Source organism: Diaphorina citri, unplaced genomic scaffold (assembly GCF_000475195.1).
Source record: "Diaphorina citri unplaced genomic scaffold, Diaci psyllid genome assembly version 1.1 scaffold1010, whole genome shotgun sequence".
NCBI classification, from domain to species: Eukaryota; Metazoa; Arthropoda; class Insecta; order Hemiptera; family Psyllidae; genus Diaphorina; species Diaphorina citri.
In genome coordinates, this window is record NW_007378440.1 from 266,717 (window position 1) to 280,505 (window position 13,789).

Sequence of the window (13,789 nt, forward strand, 5' to 3'; positions counted from 1 at the left end):
TGCCCTTCTCCCCCCCCCCACCCTATTTCTTTTTCCTCTATTACTTCTATCTCATCTTTTCTTCTTCTTCTTCTTCTTTTTCTCCTTTTTCCCCGTTTTATTCTTTTTCCTCCTCCTCCAAGTCTTGTTCTTATCCTTTCACTTCTACCCTATTTCTTTTTCCTCTATTACTTCTATCTCATCTTTTCTTCTTCTTCTTCTTCTTCTTTTTCTCCTTTTTCCCCGTTTTATTCTTTTTCCTCCTCCTCCAAGTCTTGTTCTTATCCTTTCACTTCTACCATTATTTCTTATCGTTCTCTTCTTCTTCTTTTTCTTCTTCTTCTTCTTCTTCTTCTTCTTCTTCTTCTTCTTCAATTCTACATTTAAATTCACATTTTTTTATTAGGTCGATTTGATCGAAAGGGTTAGATTTCAATAAATAATATTACGGTCAAATGCTTGTCTGTCACGTCCTCTTATATCTTCCTCTCTCTTCTCCCCTCCCTCTCTTTCCCCCTCTCTCTCTCTCTCTTCCTCTCTCTTTCTGTCCTTCCCTCCCTCTCTCTTTCTCTCTTTCTTCAATACAAACCTAATGCAAAAGCTCTTTTTATATTCAACAAAATCGAGCCCTACGTTGTACGTATACTGCTATTACCTATATCTTTTATGTTTGGAAACTTTATAGTCGAGTTAAATCGTCCTTTCCTGACCTTCTAGTTTTTCCAATATTTGGAACTATAAGACCTCCCTTGATATAGTTTCCTCTATGAAACCTCTTTAAAAAGTCAAGCTATGTTGCCCGTGGTTGGTATTCGAATGTGTGTCAATTTAGGCAATCACCTGATACTAATATTGGAGACACCCTGTATGTATAGTTACAGGAGGGTCGGGGCCACCCTGTATAAAATATCGAATGCACGTCACGTGTCTCATATTGAGTTAAAGTTACGAGCCCTCTAGGTAAAATGCTCAGTCTCTTTTTTTCTTTCTCTCTCTGCTCTCACCCTTTCTCTTTCCTTGACTTTTTCCCTCCCTCTCTCTCTTTCTGACTTCTTTTTCTCGTTTTTACTCTGTCTCTCTCTTTCTCTCATTTTTACTCTGTCTCTCTCTCTCTTTTTTACTCTGTCCTTCCCTCCCTCTCTGTCTCTCTCTCTCTCTTCTCTAAAAAAAAAAAGATGTTTCAATTCTCATTATTTTCTCTTGTCTTCTTGTTTTTTGTTTTAAAATATCTGATGTAATGAATCGGAAAAAATAAAAAGGAAAGACAGAGAGAGCTAGAAAGATAAAGAGAGAGGGATGGAAGGAGAGAGAGAGACAGAGAGGGAGAGAGAGAGAGAGAGAGAGAGAGCGCGGGAGCAAAAAAATTGACATTATATTTTTGTGAATTGTGAGTTTAAATTTGAACTTTGAAGAAAAAAGAAGAAAGCAGGAAGAAAAAAAAGGACACAAGAATAAAGTGAGAACCATCTTTTTGTGATCTTCGATTAATTTTGTTTATTGAAATGTTATTTATCCATCGAACCATTGATTTTATTTACTTATTTATTTATTTATTGAAATGGTGTTGGGTATATTAAAAAGTCGTGTGTCGTTGAAACCACTTTTTACTTTCCTTATCTTACAGGAAGGAAATTCATGTAAACCACTTTTTTTTATCCTTATCTACGGCACTAAATTATTTCAATGAGAGGTGAAATATAATAATTCGAGTTCATATTTCCCGTTTTTCTCTCTCCTTCCCCTCTCTCCTCCCTTTCCCCTCTTTTTCCTCTCCTTAGAGAGAGAAAAAAAAATCACGAACGAATCGAATTAATTGAGTTTTAATTAGTACGCTCTCTCCCTCCTTCTCTTTCTCTTCCCTCATTCTTTTTTTCTCTCCCCTCCTTTCTGTTCCCCTACTTCTTCTCGTTTTCCACCTCGTGTTTAGTTTATCTATTGAAAATAAAAATGGAAAAAAAAATTCTACATAAAGTGGGGGAAAGGAGAAAATGAAAGAATATTGAAGAACGAAAAGGGGTGAATAGTCAGGGACAGTTTTTTTATGTGCGGAAGTGTTTCCAGGCTACCATTATTGAATCACTTAAGTTAGGCAATTTTACGCAGATATACAGTGATCTTTAATCACCATAAATCGAACTAAGGTGTATTTTCCTTCCAGGAAACTTTATGAAATGGAACCGGTTCCCTTTGGGAAACTGAAATGCTGCCTGTGCCAAATTATAGGAAATGCACCTCATTTCACCTCATCGTTTCCGTTCCTCAGGGTTCGAGGATTGGGCCCCGACTATTTGCTGCCAAACATTTCTGCCCAGGATCTCAAGGAGGCGTTACAAGAGGAGGGACTTCAGTTTGGAAAGGAGCTGGTCGTTCTCATACATGGCTTTCGAGGATCTATTGGTGAAAACAGCAGCATGGGAAATATTAAGAGAGGTTTCATTTCCGTTCACCTTTTCATTTCCGTTCCTCAGGGTTCGAGGATTGGGCCCCGACTATTTGCTGCCAAACATTTCTGCCTTGGATCTCAAGGAGGCGTTACAAGAGGAGGGACTTCAGTTTGGAAAGGAGCTGGTCGTTCTCATACATGGCTTTCGAGGATCTATTGGTGAAAACAGCAGCATGGGAAATATTAAGAGAGGTGAGGTAAACCAAGATTTCAGCATTAGCTTTAGAACTAGATTATCACAATAAATTTATTTATTTGATAACTTTTATTTATTTCATACAACAAAGGACACTTTACCAGAAAAAAATCCTTTTTAAAATAATTAATTCAATCTGGCCCTTTGTCATGCATGACCTGTGGTTAAGCTAAGGGCCTCTTCACTTTACGCTCCACCGTAACTCTTGACTTTGAGGTTATTTTATTTTTATTAAAGCGACTTTGCGGTATAGCGTATAGGTATTCGTTGATTTTACAGAGATTTTTATTATTATTATTATTTTTTTCAATATTCTCATTAATATGAATTTTTACCATTACATACCATTTATATGAATTTTTATGTCCGTTTTTCAATTGTTCACACGAGGCTGAATTGTTCACACGAGGCTGAGTGCACCCTTTTCATGTGTGAGTACACACATGAAAAGAGAGGTAGATAGAGAAAAAAGCAAATTATGGGGGAAATACAAATAAACAAAGATACCCAGGTAGATTTATGACGGCTATAAAAGGCTCCAAAATAAATCAAGGATGGGACAGTAAAAAATAAAAAAGAGAAATGGAGAGAGAGAGAGAGAGAGAGGGAGTAAGAGATAAAAGGTAAACAAGGAAAGACAAGTAGGGTCAGGACTCGGGATTTAAGGAGGGAGCAAAAGTGAGGGAGAGAAAAAGGAGGAGGAAAATAAAAGGCTTGGCAAACATAATTTCCGAGGGATTTTCCCATTATGATATGAATATCATTTTACCTTACTTTACCTTTTTCCCTTCAGTTTTCCCTTTTCTTGCCTTTATTTTATCCTTCCTCCAATTATGTTGAAGCCTGTTTATCTGATTCTCTCTTTCCTTCATTCTTTCTCTTTTAGAGAGACTATCTCTCTCTCTCTCTCTCCCTCTCTCTCTCTCTCTCTCTCTCTCTCTCTCTCTCTCTTTCTCCATCATTTTTATCTCTCTTTCCTTCATCTTGAGACTTTCTCCTTTCTTTCTATGCCGTAATATCATTAGGCTTTTCTCTTCCTGGACTTCTTCAAAATTTTTAAATTGTTCACACGAGGCTGAGTGCACCCATTAGGTGCACTCACACATAAAAAGAGAGGTAGATAGAGAAAAGAAAGCAAATTATGGGGGAAATACAAATAAACAAAGATACCCAGGTAGATTTATGACGGCTATAAAAGGCTCCCAAAATAAATCAAGGATGGGACAGTAAAAAATAAAAAAGAGAAATGGAGAGAGAGAGAGAGAGGGAGCAAGAGATAAAAGGTAAACAAGGAAAGACAAGTAGGGTCAGGACTCGGGATTTAAGGAGGGAGCAAAAGTGAGGGAGAGAAAAAGGGAAAAAGGAGGAGGAAAATAAAAGGCTTGGCAAACATAATTTCCGAGGGATTTTTCCCATTATGATATGAATATCATTTTACCTTACTGTACCTTTTTCCCTTCAGTTTTCCCTTTTCTTGCCTTTATTTTATCCTTCCTCCAATTATATTGAAGCCTGTTTATCTGATTCTCTCTTTCCTTCATTCTTTCTCTTTTAGAAAGACTATCTCTCTCTCTCTCTCTCCATCATTTTTCTTATCTCTCTTTCCTTCATCTTGAGACTTTCTCCTTTCTTTCTATGCCGTAATATCATTAGGCTTTTCTCTTCCTGGACTTCTTCAAAGTCTACCCTGTTTCCTTTCACTGAATAAGAAGAAGAAAAAGAAGACGAAGAAGAAGAAAGAAGAAGGAGAAGAAGACTTAAAGAAGAAGGAGAAGAAGACTTAAAGAAGAAGAAGAAGATCTAGGAGGAGGAGAAGAAGAAAGGGAGAAAACCATCATAAATGTTTCGAACTAACCTCAGTGGTATATGTGGTTAGTGAACTTGAGAAAAACCAGCAGCACGTGATATACCCAACGATACCAGACTTTTCCGTTCTTGGAACAGAATGTGTAAGAAAATAAGGTTGTTGTTTTTTAATAGAAAAAAAAACTTTAAAAACTTTTTTTACAAACTTGTTAGCTAGACGGTTAGCGTGTCTGCCTGTAAACGCAATGCCGCGCGTTCGATTTCCACCCAAGGCGGATTTTATACTAAGCAGATAAGATTCGTTCTCGGAACGGCTGGCTTTCTCCTACACTGCCTTCCTTCTCTCTGGGCTTTAGGGTTGATAGATAGGACGTTAGCAGTTACAGTTCCTTCTATCAAACCTCTTCAAAAATAATAATAATAAAATGGGTATTCTTATGAATAATGACTCTCTTGATTTTTTCTTATTTTTCAAGCCTAGTCTAGCCCTAAATATAACCACCTCCTAAATCCTGTCCTTCATTTGTTTTTCAGGTTATTTGAATCGCACAGACTCCAACATCATTCTGGTCGACTGGACCGATCTGGCCCAGAACCCCAACTATCGCCATGTATCCGGCAACATATCCCGAGTAGCGATCGATATGTCGGAATCGATTAATCGGCTGTATCGAATCGACTTCATCGGGCGCTTACATCTGATTGGGTATAGTCTGGGGGCGCAGATTTGCGGATTGATGGCACCACATTTAAGTCGGGCGATAGATAGAATAACTGGTAAGTAAGATCTTAAGGTGGGTCTACAACTCTGCATTGGTCAATCGAAATCGACTGTAACACGTCCACTTTAGGAGTAAAAATGTAAACTGTTGATAGAGGGAACTGTAACGGAAGACAGGAGAAAGTCAGCCGTTCTGGGAACGAACCTTATCTGTTCAGGATAAAATCCGGGGCTGGAATCGGGACTTTAACCAAATTTAGGGGACTAAATATATCAAAACAATCCCCACAAACTGCGTAATAGTACCTAATAACCTTTGGCAAAATAATAATTTAGTCAGACCATCTTAGTCAGGGGGCTCAAGTGACATTCCTTGTATTTAGTCGGGGGGATTTCTCGCAAAGTCTGTCTTATGCTATTAGTTCAACTTGGTACAACTTTTTCTAAAGTACTTTTCCCAAGCATCATAGTTTGTGCGACTTCCATAATGGGCACTTTATTTTATAGAGCAAGTTCCTTATGCAGTCAAATTTTCCATATTCTTCTCCTCCACTGCCTCCTCTTTCTCCTTCTCTTCATCCTCCTTTTTTTCTTCTATTTTTTTTCCTCTTTCTTACCATCCACATCCTCCTTTTTCTTTTCTTTCTTTTCCCTCTTTTCTTGTCCTCCTCCTTCCAGTCTTCCTTCATCTACTCCCCCAAGCCGAATTTCCTTCTTTTCCACACCTCTTTCTTCCTCCTTTTCTTCTCCACATCCTTCTTTATCTTCGCTAAAATTGTAGACTCGAACCAGCAACCTCTAGATTTCAGAACCACACCGCTGAGGTTAGCTCGAATAAATTGAAGTGTTACTATTAAAGTGAAGAAAATTAAGGAAGTGCGATAGAGAGTGAAAAGGAAAGAGTGCGAATTAGGATAAAGAGGAAGAATAGGGAAATGGACAGAGAGAGAGAAGAAGAAGAAGAGAGAGAGAGAGAGAGAGAGAGAGAGAGAGAGAGTATTCAAATTCAGGGAGCAAAACGGAGGAAGAGGAAAAAAAGGGAGGAAGAGATAAAACAGAGAAAGAAAGAGGGAAAGGAGGGAAACAAGAGAGACAGAAGGGAAATGGAACAGTTGCAAATGGGTAAAAATTATAAATAAATGGTCGATTCCTATGTAAAAAGTTGAGGGAAATCCAAATCTGAGGTCAAAACTCCGAAAAAAATAACTCTAAAAGGTCGAAAATTCAAATTTTATTTTCTATTCCAATGAAAGAGTTCAAATATATGTGACGTCAGACTTCACGCAGTTGTTTTTTTCGTCCGTCAGGTAGCGCCACTATGCAAGCGCGCTAGCTTAGGAGCAGAAAGAACTGCGCAGAAACGTATGCGCACAAATACATTAATGCGTTGCCTGCGAGGGAGCTTTGCTCGGGACATTTGATGTTTGTAAAAGGTCGAAAATTCAATTTTTATTTTCCGTTCTAATGAAAGAGCTCAAATATGTGTGACGTCAGACTTTACGGAGTTGTTTTTTTCGTCCGTTAGGTAGCGCCACTATGCAAACGCGCAAGCGGAGGAGCAGAAAGAACTGCGCAGAAACGTATGCGCACAAACACATTAATGCGTTGCCTGCGAGGGAGCTTTGCTCGGGACATTTGAGTAGACCAGCCTTGAAATCTGCCTGCTAAAGAAATAGCAAAAGATTGATCCAAATGTCAGCCCAAAGCAATCACCTTAGGCTTTCAGATTGAGAGGCTGACGAAAAACGGGGACCCCGTCTGTATACGGGTAAAGGCAAAGAAAGTAAATTATGCTTTTTTTTTAAAAAAAAAGAGTGTTTTACGGCCGTTTTTATTTCTGCTATACTAAATGACACTGCTATACTAAACTCCTGTGGTCTGTGTCGTAGCATGCCCACCCCGTAGTATGTAATAAATATCAGATTCACCCTGTATGCACTTGGTTTCTAAAAAGTCTAAAACGCTCTAAACATCATCCTATTGTGAAGAGAATATTACTCTGGCTTCTTCTTCTTCTTCGTCTTCTTCTTCTTCTCCTCCTTCTTCTTCTTCTTTCGCTTCCTCTTCCTCTTCTTCTTCTTCTTCTTCTCCTTTTTCTTCCTTCTTCTTCTTATTCTAATCCTTGTTTTCCTTCTCTCCTTCTCCTCGTTTTCCATGTGTCTTCTTCTTCTTCTCCTCCTTCTTCTTCTTCTTCTTTCGCTTCCTCTTCCTTTTCTTCTTCTTCTTCTTCTCCTTTTTCTTCCTTCTTCTTCTTATTCTAATCCTTGTTTTCCTTCTCTCCTTCTCCTCGTTTTCCATGTGTTGATAGAAGGAGCTGTAACAGCTGAGGTCTTATCGTCCCAAAAGCGAAGAGAGAAGCAGGACAGGATAGGAGAAAGGCAATCATCCTAGATTCCTAAAACACTGAGTCTACCCTCATAAGTCTGTAGTGCACAAACATTTTCAAGATCCAAGGTTGTCAAAAGAAAGGTATAAAAATAATGCTATCTTGATGAGGCGAGTAGCTTGTCACCGAATGAAGGGAGAAACCTGCGTCATTTATGACTTATTTTATTATTTTTAATAATAATGGTGGCATTGAATGTGTTAAGAGTACGCACGACTGAGTTTAATTCGAGGCAATGAGAGAAAAAAATGCACAAACATTTTCAAGATCCAAGGTTGTCAAAAGAAAGGTATAAAAATAATGCTATCTTGAGTCTACCCTCATAAGTCTGTAGTGCACAAACATTTTCAAGATCCAAGGTTGTCAAAAGAAAGGTATAAAAATAATGCTATCTTGATTTTCCATGTTATTTTTCTCCTTCTCCTTTTTCCCCGTCCGCCTCTTTCTTCGATTTCTCCTCTTCTTGCCCATCTATGTATTCTTATTCTTCTCTCCCTCCTCTATTTAATCCTCTCCCTCCTTTTTCTATTACTATTTATCCTTCTACTTCTTTTTCTTCCTCCGTTTTCTTTTCCGCTCAGTCTCTCCTTTTCGATATTTTTCATCGCATCTTTTGTTTCCTAACGTTTCTTTTTATTTTCTTCCTCCTTCCTCCCTACTTTTTTGACTTTGTCTTTCTTCATTCATCCATATTGTGCTTGTAATTTTTTTCTTCTCCTCCTCCTCCTCCTCTTTTTCTTCTTCTTCATTGTCGTTTATTTCTTTTTTTCCTTTGTTACAAACTATTATTTTGTATATATTTTCTCCGTGATTACGAGTTTGATTGAGCTCTCTCTCTTCCTTTCTCTTTCTTTCTCCCTTGCTTACTCTTTCCTTCTTTCCCTGTCTCTCTCTCTATCCTCACACCTCTCTCAATCTCTCTCACATATCCCGCTTTTTCTCTCTCTATCTCTCTTTCTTCGATTCTCTCTCTCTCTCTCTCTCTCTGTTCTCTCTCTCTCTCGCTCACTAACATCTATATGATTATAGTGCAGAATTCCTCAGAAAGCTCCATCCTCACACCTCTCTCAATCTCTCTCACATATCCCGCTTTTTCTCTCTCTATCTCTCTTTCTTCGATTCTCTCTCTCTCTCTCTCTCTCTCTCTGTTCTCTCTCTCTCTCGCTCACTAACATCTATATGATTATAGTGCAGAATTCCTCAGAAAGCTCCCGTTAAGAGTTCGAAAAGGAAAGCCCCTTATTGTAATAACTTCGATCTGTCCAATGTGAGGATATGATGGACACCCTGTATGTATAGTTACAGGAGGCTCGGGCCCACCCTGTATACAATATCGAATACACGTCACGTGTCTCATATTGAGTTACGTTAAGAGTTCGAGAAGGAAAGCCCCTTATTGTAATAACTTCGATCTGTCCAATGTGAGGATATGATGGACACCGTGTATGTATAGTTATAGGAGGGTCGGGCCCACCCTGTATACAATATAGAATGCACGTCACGTGTCTCATATTGAGTTAAAGTTACGAGTCTGAGTCCCGAGTTAGAGAGAAAGCCTCTTGTAATACTCTTTGATGTGATCTGTCCAATGTGAGGATATGATGGACACCCTGTATGTATAGTTACAGTAGATTGAGGCCCACCCTGTATACAATATCGAATGCATGTCACGTGTCTCATATTGAGTTAAAGTTACGAGTCTGAGTCCCGAGTTAGAGAGAAAGCCTCTTGTAATACTCTTTGATGGGTATCTTGTATCTTGTATCTTCGATAGGTCTGGAATCTGAAAGATAATGGGAAATGGGTAAGTCTCTTTTAATGGGTATCTTACTACCTTCGATATAGGCTTTTTTTTAAGAGGTTTGACAGAGGGAACTGTAACTGCTATGGTCTTATCGTCCCGAAATCGAAGAGAGAAGGAAGATAGGATTCTTCTCTTTTTCTTCTTCATTGTCGTTTATTTTATTTATTTTTTTTTTCCTTTGTTACAAACTATTATTCAGATATTTTGTATATTTTCTCCGTGATTACGAGTTTGATTGAGCTCTCTCTCTTCCTTTCTCTTTCTTTCTCCCTTGCTTACTCTTTCCTTCTTTCCCTGTCTCTCTCTCTCTATCCTCACACCTCTCTTAATCTCTCTCACATATCCCGCTTTTTCTCTCTCTCCATCTCTATCTCTCTTTCTTCGATTCTCTCTCTCTTCTCTCTCTCTCGCTCACTAACATTATAGTGCAGAATTCCTCAGAAAGCTCCTTTGTTTTCGAACCTCAGCCCGTGTTGGTGAAATAATAGGAGATGGGGGTACCATCTTTTACATCATGTTCCCGATTTCGTCCCACTTTCCCCTGTTGCGGATTTTACCTCGTTCCAGATACAGTCTTTTCATTTCGGAACCTTTTTTTTTTACTTTTTTATTAGAACACTTTAATAATGAACAAAAAAGAAAGGAATGGAAAGAGTGGAAAAAAAGGAAAATACCTTATAACAAAGAAGTTAATTACTCACCTCTTTCTCTATCTCTCTCCCTCCCTCTTTCTCTCTCTCTCCTTCTATCTTCGCCTCTCTTTCTCTCTCTCCCTGTCTTTTTTTATCTCATCCTCCCCATCTCTCTCTCTGTTCCTCTCCCTCTCCTTACCTTTATCCTTATATTTCTAGTGAAGGAGGGGGACTTCACTTCTCTCTTTTTCCATATCTCTTTCTCTACTCCTCTCCCTCTCTTTCTCCACGCCCTTATTCGCTTTTTAGTGCCTCTTTGTGTCTCTCGCTCAAAATCACTCCCGTAGCTTCGTGACTGATAGGAAAAAACTAGTTACTAGAGAGATAATTGGAGAGTTTCTCAGAACTTCGCCTAATAAACAAGAATTTAAGACGTTCGAAAACAACAAGAAGATGAAGAGGAAAAGAATGGGAAAGAAGAAGAAATGGAAAGAAGGAGAGGATGACGACGACAGCGACGAAGAATAGGAAGAAGTGAAAATATAATGAAAGAGATTGAGAGAGAGGAGGAGAGAGGAAGGCGAAGAGGAGAAATTTGAGAGAAATGAAAAGGGGGATGGGGATGAACGAAGAAAAACGGACAAGAAGAAGAGGGAGTGGTATCTATTCAATTGTAAAGGTTTTTGTGGCCTATGTAACTTTACCATCAGTGTGTTGGGAGGAGAAGAAGAAAGGACTCGAAAAGACGACTAGAAGAAGGAGGAAATGAAGGAAAGGAATCGTAAGGAATAGATGATAAATAGGACACAAACGATAGAAATGGCTTTACGTCGAGAAAGAGGAAGAAAGGAGAAGGAGGAGGAGGAGGTGAAGAAGGAAAAGAAAAGTGAAGGATTTAAAAACAAGATACAATATTAAAGAAAGTAAAAAAAAAAAACATTTTACCTAGGTAATTCTGTTAAGTGTAAAAGTTTGTCACAAAAATGTCGTTTTCCAATGAACACATTATGCTAAATTTTATCACGAATCTCCAGATCAAAAGCCCACTATCTACACCACTGAGAGTGGTTTAAACAAGACATGTTTACAATGTTCGATAAAATAAACAGAGAAAGAAAGAGGGAAAGGAGGGAAACAAGAGAGACAGAAGGGAAATGGAACAGTTGCAAATGGGTAAAAATTATAAATAAATGGTCGATTCCTATGTAAAAAGTTGAGGGAAATCCAAATCTGAGGTCAAAACTCCGAAAAAAATAACTCTAAAAGGTCGAAAATTCAAATTTTATTTTCTATTCCAATGAAAGAGTTCAAATATATGTGACGTCAGACTTCACGCAGTTGTTTTTTTCGTCCGTCAGGTAGCGCCACTATGCAAGCGCGCTAGCTTAGGAGCAGAAAGAACTGCGCAGAAACGTATGCGCACAAATACATTAATGCGTTGCCTGCGAGGGAGCTTTGCTCGGGACATTCGATGTGACGTCATCGCCTACGGGAGCGTATGCCGTGACGTCAAAGTTCACGATTTACCGGCATTTTTTTAATCGATTTATCTCGGGATCTAGAAGTTGTAGAAGAAAAAGAAAAATTCCGTCGGTCCTCATTAATTTTTTCTGCTCTATGACTTTGAAACATCACCCAAGTAAGCGCAACTGATCTATTTAGAGAAAGAGAGAGTAAACAAGCTTCGAGGTCTTTTGGTTCCGTTCGACCTACTATCATATTAGAGAGAGAGAGAGAGGGAGAGATTTTTTCTGCTCTATGACTTTGAAACATCACCCAAGTAAGCGCAACTGATCTATTTAGAGAAAGAGAGAGTAAACAAGCTTCGAGGTCTTTTGGTTCCGTTCGACCTACTATCATATTAGAGAGAGAGAGGGATAGAAATAGATAGATAGAGAGAGAGAGAGGAAGAGAGAAGAGGGAGAGAGCAAGGAAGAGAGAGAGAGAGAGATCAGGAAGTAGAGAGATGAACAGTATAAACAATGTTATTCTTATTAAATCTGAAGATGAGAAAGGAAAGAGAAGAGAGAAAGAAGAAGAAATCAGTGAAGAAGAGACAAAAATATGTCTTTATACTCTTTATCTTTTGGGTATGTATATCATTTGGGAACTTCAAGAGGGAGAGAAATAGATAGAGAGAGAGAGGAAGAGAGAGAGATCAGGAAGTAGAGAGATAAACAGTATAAACAATGTTATTCTTATTAAATCTGAAGATGAGAAAGGAAAGAGAAGTAAGAAAGAAGAAGAAATCAGTGAAGAAGAGACAAAAATATGTCTTTATACTCTTTATCTTTTGGGTATGTATATCATTTGGGAACTTCATAATTTTAACAAGTAAGGATATCAAGGAAGGAAGTAAATTAGGTAGGTTTTTGTAATTTTCTTACCGCTGAGATTTTTTAATTTATTTATTTATTTTCATTTCTCCTACTGCACAATCTCATCACAGTCCGTGATGAGATTGTGTTATATGTAGAAAAAAAAAAAAAACATTATTATTAAGGGGAACTTCATAATTTTAACAAGTAAGGATATCAAGGAAGGAAGTAAATTAGGTAGGTTTGTAATTTTCTTACCTTATACTGGGATTTTTTAATTTATTTACCTATTTATTTTCATTTCTCCTACTGCACAATCTCATCACAGTCCGTGATGAGATTGTGTTATATGTAGAGAAAAAAAAACATTATTATTAAGAGAAATCTGTTCAAAAGATTATTTCACAGAAAATGTGAAAATCTAATCATAAAGAAGAAAAAAATAATTAGGTACAATAAAAATTGAAATAGGTAGGTACTTTGCTTACAAAAAAAAAAAGGAAATTTTCTAATCTGATAAACAAAAAGAAAAAAGAAAAAACAAGAAACGGAGAAAGCCAGCCGTTCCGAGAACGAACATTATCCCATCAGAATAAGATCCGCCCCGGGCGGGAATCGAACCCGCGGCCTAGCGCTTACAAGGCAGACGCACTACCTAGTTACTAGCGAGATAATTGGAGAGTTTCTCAGAACTTCGCCTAATAAACAAGAATTTAAGACGTTCGAAAACAACAACAACAAGATGAAGAGGAAAAAGAATGGGAAAGAAGAAGAAACAGAAAGAAGGAGAGGATGACGACGACAGCGACGAAGAATAGGAAGAAGTGAAAATATAATGAAAGAGATTGAGAGAGAGGAGGAGAGAGAGAATGGGAAAGAAGAAGAAAGAGAAAGAAGGAGAGGATGACGACGACAGCGGCGAAGAATAGGAAGAAGAGAAAATATAATGAAAGAGATTGAGAGAGAGGAGGAGAGAGGAAGGCGAAGAGGAGAAATTTGAGAGAAATGAAAAGGGGGATGGGGATGAACGAAGAAAAACGGACAAGAAGAAGAAAAAAGAAGAGGGAGTGGTATCTATTCAATTTTAAAGCTTTTTGTGGCCTATGTAACTTTACCATCAGTGTGTTGGGAGGAGAAGAAGAAAGGACTCGAAAAGACGACTAGAAGAAGGAGGAAAGGAAGGAAAGGAATCGTAAGAAATAGATGATAAATAGGACACAAATGACAGGAATGGCTTTACGTCGAAAAAGAAGAAGAAGGAGGAGGAGGTGAGGAAGGAAAAGAAAAGTGAAGGATTTAAAAACAAGATACAATATTAAAGAAAGTAAAAAAAAAAAACATTTTACCTAGGTAATTCTGTTAAGTGTAAAAGTTTGTCACAAAAATGTCGTTTTCCAATGAACACATTATGCTAAATTTTATCACGAATCTCCAGATCAAAAGCCCACTATCTACACCACTGAGAGTGGTTTAAACAAGACATGTTTACAATGTTCGATAAAAT

At 38.0% G+C, this 13,789-nt stretch overlaps 1 protein-coding gene across 1 annotated transcript; it reads left to right on the plus strand.

Moving 5' to 3' along the window:
* Positions 1–2,150: 2,150 nt before the first annotated feature.
* On the plus strand, positions 2,151–5,201 carry LOC113469266 (lipase member H-like; the record flags this gene model as incomplete). The annotated part of the gene is made up of 3 exons (XM_026826833.1): positions 2,151–2,338; positions 2,448–2,614; positions 4,959–5,201. Coding segments are annotated over exons 1-3 (598 nt in total), but the record flags the coding sequence as incomplete, so codon positions are not given.
* Positions 5,202–13,789: the final 8,588 nt, after the last annotated feature.